This window comes from Aptenodytes forsteri, unplaced genomic scaffold (assembly GCF_000699145.1).
Source record: "Aptenodytes forsteri isolate BGI_AS27 unplaced genomic scaffold, ASM69914v1 Scaffold75, whole genome shotgun sequence".
NCBI lineage: Eukaryota > Metazoa > Chordata > Aves > Sphenisciformes > Spheniscidae > Aptenodytes > Aptenodytes forsteri.
The window spans coordinates 1,642,725-1,648,724 of record NW_008794171.1 but is presented as its reverse complement, the minus strand read 5'-3'; the positions used below and the strand labels follow the sequence as shown (position 1 = coordinate 1,648,724).

The 6,000-nt window shown below is 49.7% G+C and overlaps 1 protein-coding gene across 3 annotated transcripts in view; it reads left to right on the top strand.

Moving 5' to 3' along the window:
- AMOTL1 (angiomotin like 1) overlaps positions 1–6,000 on the top strand; it is a 49,632-nt gene that overhangs the window by 13,218 nt on the left and 30,414 nt on the right. For all 3 annotated transcript variants that reach the window (XM_009282129.1, XM_009282115.1, XM_009282122.1), the window contains exon 3: positions 2,559–2,847. In XM_009282129.1, the coding sequence (XP_009280404.1) occupies positions 2,559–2,847 (289 nt within the window). The remainder of the gene's footprint in view (positions 1–2,558; positions 2,848–6,000) is intronic.

The following is a 6,000-nucleotide window of genomic DNA, read 5'->3' as shown; positions in this document are numbered from 1 at the left end:
GGGAGACCTTATTGCAGCCTTTCAGTACTTCAAGGGGGCTTATAAGAAAGAAGGAGAGACTTTTTACCAGGGTCTGTGGTGATAGGACAAGGGGCAACAGTTTTAAACTAAAGAATGGTAGATTTAGATTGGATATATGGAATAAATTCTTTTTATGATGAGGGTTATTACGATGAAGGTTATGTCCAGTGAGACACTGGAACAGATTGTCCAGAGAAGTTGTGGATGCCTCATCATTGGAAGTGGTCGAGGTCAGGCTGGACGGGGCTTTGAGCAACGTGATCTAGTGAAAGATGTCCCTGCTCTTTGCGGGGGGGTTGGCCTAGATGATCTTTAAAGGGCCCTTCCAACCCAAACCAGTCTATGATTCTATGTATGCTTTGTTGGCCATATGTAAAGTGTCATACAGCACCACCCTGCCTTCCTGTCCTTTGGAAAGTTTTATCCACTTTCAGTAGATGTTTAGCTCCTTAGTCATCAGGTTGCACCTCTGCTGGAGAAGTAACATGCCTGGGGCTGAGAGCAAACCCTTCTGGCCCTGGGAGCTGCCCATGGGGAATGGCCCCTCTGCTGTGCTTCTGAGCTGCCTCCATGGATGTTTAATTTATGAGGGGAGACAACAGCCTTAGCGTTGTTAGGTTAGTCTATGCTGTGCAGGTAAAAGCCGTTTTAAGGCGAGGGTGAGCTCAGCACAGGCTTTCCCAATGCCGGCTGCACAAAGCTTGGCTGGGCTCTTCCTCCCAAGGATACTGAGCCTGGACCAGGGTCTGTGCTGCTGGGCAGGTTAGCAGTGTGCTTGTGTTTGAGAATGGGCTCATCGCTGGTCTTCGCACCATTTCAGTACCTTTCTGTGCCACTGTGGATGCATCAGGCAAAGCACGAGAGCCGAGATGGGAGTGCGGGGCTGTGTGTGCGCTGTGTCTGGGGGGCTGCAGAGCCCTGTTTGCTTTCCCTCTAGTTTGGACAGAAGATATGGCTGAATTGCTGGCTTTCTTCGCTGTCATATGGCTTGGTGGGGACAAGCTTGTTAGAGCAGCGCTGTTTGCTTTTAGGGCAGGGCTTTAAAATTGCCTTCGCTTTTCATCTTGTTCTGCTGCAGCTGAAGGCAGTGACGGGTTATTGTCAGTAGAATTAGGCCAACGCTGAGAGCTTTTGAAAACCCCGCTTTGAGAAGCCATGTAGGTGCTGAAGACAATGGTAATCATATTTATTATGTATTTATATAGCACAAAATCCACTGTCTAAAAAATAGTATTCATGGATCTTTGAGGCCAAATGGGGTAAATGCATCTGTTCATTAGGTCTCCTGCCTTGTGCAGGGTACAGAAATAAAGGCAATGATAGCTACAGCAAGCCTAATAGCTTGTGGTTAAGCTAAAATACAACTTTCAGAAGGTGCTTGATTGCAGACTTCAGGTGGGGTCCAGCAGCCAGCTTATTTTCCAGCCAAACTGGGCTCTGACACAGATGTCCCGCGTGGTCTGGGTTGAGTCTCTTAGACAAGCACGGTGTAGAAATTTCACAGCTTTGGCATCTGGGCTGAGGAGCGGTTCAGCCAGTGCACAGCGAGGCTCTGCGTGGGGCCGCTCACCCTGGCCGAGACTCCGAGGCTGCCTGTGCAGTGGGTGGAGGGATGGAGGTGGGTCCAGTGCAGACAAGCTTTGAGCTGCTCCCTGCCTGAATTTCCCCCTTTTGAAACAGGGGCAGTCTCCCTTCCTGAGCTCGCAGGGCTGAAATGCAGGACAGAAGTGAGGGACTCCAGTCCCGCCTGGCCACCAGCCGCAGGGTTACCGTCACTGTGAAGACGTCCTCCCGGGTTATCCTCCAGCCATTGCAAATTGTGTCTTGGGTGGATTAAAGAGCTGCCCGCTGTCAGAAAGCCTAGCCCACAAGCAGGTCCACCGCCAGCTCGCTTCTTATCCTTCCCCGACATGAGCTTGGTGGGTGATGGATGCCGTTAGTCGGGGAGTGACACAATGAGGTCTCGCACTGGAAGATGGGTTTCGTGGCTCACCATGATTGACCGGGGCTGTGCGTTCAGCAGCTCCACAGCAGCCCTTCCCTTTGCCGCTTGCTAAATCCACTCGGGGACGCTGCTTCACTCACATCACTTCCTTTCGCCTCCCAATTCGGCCGATCAGCTGGTCTCGCTCCAGGCAGGGAGCGGTGTTCGAAGGGTGAGTAATGCATCCCTTGTGTTTCCTTCGAGCCCGCTGGCTTATGCTTCTCAGCAGTGGCGTTTGTGGCAAGGGGGGCAGGGGGAGGCTGCCTGGCTGCTGAAATATTAGCTGCGCACCTAGGCAAAAATGCTGTTTTCGAGTCAATGCTTCCTTTATCCGTTCGTGCCAGATGTATACATCACTGTCAAGAGCAGGCAAGGAGACAATTTACCCGGTCCCTGCTGCGATTGTTGGTATTTAGGAGTGACTAAGGACCGGAATCACGACCATACAGTTATAACCCTATTAATAAACCGTGCAGTCATTAGGTGAAAGCTCCTGTGTGCATTTTGAGGGCACGCAGCTCTAACGCCTCCCCCCGCGTGTGCTTCCCCACAGCCGACAATGCCAGCCGCCCTTCCCACCACCGCCGGCCCAGCAGCACAGCCCCATGTCCTCGCAGGCCACCGCCGCCAGCGGCCCTCTGCTCCCGGCCGCCTTGCCCCCGCTGCCGGCCCCTGCCACTGCCCAGCCGCCGACACCGACACCACCGGGCCAGCAGCTGACGCCCGACGCCTTTGCCATCGTGGAGCGGGCGCAGCAGATGGTGGAGATGCTCTCTGAGGAGAACCACGTGCTGCGGCAGGAGCTGGAGGGGTACTATGAGAAGGCGGACAAGCTGCAGAAGGTATGTGGAGGGGTGGATGGGGCCTGGGCAGGGCGACTGTCTTGGTGCTTCTGCATTTGGGTCCCCCAAGCTGTTCTTCATAGTCATGTCACTGCAACAGGGACAGATCAGTGGCCATCTCTAACCATTACCTCTCCATGGTGGTCTCCCAGAAGTGTGATCCTGTGCCCCATGGCCTGTGGGCTCCCCTACCTTTAGGGCAAAATGGGGCAGCCCATCACATGTCTCTCAGTTGGGGACTTAGCCCTTCCATCCTTCCATGCTGGCCTCACTGGAGCTTTCCCTGGAAGTCTCCCATGGGCAGAGTCTGCTCCTGGTGCAGCTGGGTCCTGCACCATCTGCACAGGTGGTAGAGCTGCGGGCGAGAAGCATTTGAAGCCACATCTGTCCTGAGCGGTCTTGTCCACCACATTATGCTCACGTGGCACTTCACGCTCTTTGGAAGTGTAACAGCTGTCGGTGGGATTGCCCGTTATTTGGAAATGTGTTAACTTGGTTGTCTCAGAGGCTTTCAGTGACTGCTTGATGGGTTTCTAAGAGCTGATGTTGAGACACCCACCTTTGAACGTGTTGGTTCAAAAAGCACTGCCCCCTTATCTGAAAGAACCATTTGGTAAAGGTTTTGCTCAAAAATCCTTTTGCAAAGAGATCCTGCACCCTCTTTTCTGTATGCAAGCTGGCATTTTCAGTGGAGAAGGGCGATGTCTTGCGTACTGCCTGGGGTGACAAGATGAAGAGTCAAATCAAACAAAGTAGAAGTTGCTTAAAAATGAGAGCTCACTAAAGGCAATGCGGAGATGCTCCCCAGATCTGCTGGCTTTGGGTCCCAAAGGCCCAGACCAAATGAGTTATTTAGGATTCTACGCTGCTATTTCTTTTATGTGTTCCCATCGCTTATGCACAAATGGACTTAGGCTGCAGGTCTTTTCTTTCTGAATTTGGGAGTCTAAATAGGAGCTCAGTTTTTTCTATGCTGTGTGGGATCAGGGTGTTCTTGGAGGCACCCGTCACAGGAGAAGAGGCAGCTCTGAGAGACCATGTTGCAGCCTCAGCTTTGGGAAAAATCTGTGACAATCTGTTCAAACAGGTTAGAAAAAAGACCTGTTGTTTTGTAGCTGCTGTCGTCTTTTCAGCCTCCTCCTCTGCAACCAGATGAGTTGAGTTTATTCACAAAATTTCCTAAACTTAGTTGAGAAATTTTTGCAGCAACATTAACTATGTGTGAAGACGTCTGCAAAGATTTTAACGCTGACTTCCCTGTGGCCTTCGTGGGCAAAAGAAATATTCCAGCTATTAATTTTACAAAAGCTGCGTTGTTCAGTAAAAGGTATTTGAGTGCAATGCCCTAAAAATACTCCAATTTCCTTTTACACTCTTGGAAACGGTGCTCTCTTTATCTTGGATGCCCGGCGAGTCGATTGCATCAGACACCAACAGAAAGGTATTCAAGCACGGGCTGAAGTCTCACTTCAGTCAAAAGCATGGACTTGAGTCCCATTGACTTTGGGGGAATGTAAGCGGAGTATTAAAGTGAAACACATGGCTCAGGTGCATTCTTTCTTCAGGAACATGTCCTGAACCAAAGCCTTAATACACAGTATCCCTCCCATGCTGTTTTTTCTGTGTTTGAACACAAGGACAGGGCAGGTCTCCCTCTGTTCCCACAGTTTCAGCTGAACATCACTTCTGAAAACGTGACAGTGAGTTAAATTACATACTTTGGGTGTGAAAACTCTTCCCTCTTATTGGAAGTGGAAAGCTCACAAGGAGTACTTCTTGTTTGTCTGTGCGTAACAATTTTATTCTAGGTAGGGCCACCGTCCCGTCACTTTTATTCATTACAGAATAGGGGAAGAAATTAGAGAAAATCAGCTTGACGGGGAGGGCTCCTTGGGCATTCGTACGAACAGATCAGCCCTGAGGGTTGTCAAATTCTCAGTCATGTCTGAAGGTACACAGGGGTACAAGGTGGTGATCTATCCCTGTGCTGTTTGATGAGTTGTCTGGTTTTCTTACCTAAAAGGAGTTGGGGGGAGTAGGGGTTGTGTACATTTAATTTTGAGCTTTTTTTGCAAAAGCAAAGCATTATTTTTTCTCTTTTTTTTTGCTGTTGTTTTTTTGATGGGGGGTGTTATCTTGCTGAAGTTTAATTGCCAGGCTGGGCTGGCTCTTCCCCATGCCGTGTGTGTGGGTTGTTTGAGTGGGTCGGCTCAAGGAGCTACCAGGCAGAGAAGAGGCTGAACTGTTTTTTCCCCTCCAAAGAAGAAAGGGAAGGAAATCCCAGAGCTGCTGAGAAACGCCGACACAATTTATGGCTGTTCTTCTGCTCTCCTTTAATTTTGTTCAGTGCTGATGGAGGTTCTTTCTTTTCCTGCAGCAGATCTTTGCCTCCAGGGCTGCAGGAGACTTGCATGGTGATGTGTTTTGGGAAATAACGGCAGATAAGGGGCAGAGCAGAGCCCTTGTGGTAACCAGCAGTGTTGGGCAGGACTGTTGGGCTGTGGAAACCCCCTGCCGTGTTGGCAAATCTGCTTCACTGTGGTAGGAGCTCTCTGGAGCAGGCATCCTCTTCTGCAGATAGTGGCTCATCCAGGAGAGGGGAGATGGGTGGGTGTCGGGGCACTCAACTGAGCACAGCGTCTGGTTGGGATCACGTAGTTAAGGATTCAGGAAAGTGCTTTAAAAATTATTTTTGCTAAGCCAAACCTTCCTTTCAAGGAGAGAGAAGCTCAATCTGCTTAAATACTCAAGGAGAGCAATGCAAAGTAGCTTGAATATAGCCTCTAACTACTTATAGGAAGAGAAAACTTTTGCTAGTGGAGGTCACACTGATCTAAAGAAAAAGCTGTGACAGAATCAAGTAGCTGAAACTCTGCTGTTATTGGAGTAACTCATTGACATGTCATTTTGATTCTGGAAAATTCACATGGAAACAGAGTTTTGATTGTAGGTCATAGTCATAGAACAGAATAGACTCTTTCAGTTGGAAGGGACCTACAATGATTATCTAGTCCAACTGCCTGACCAATTCAGGGCTGACCAAAAGTTAAAGCATGTTATTAAGGGCATTGTCCAAATGCCTCTTAAACACTGACAGGCTTGGGGCATCGACCACCTCTCTAGGAAGCCTGTTACAGTGTTTGACCACCCTCT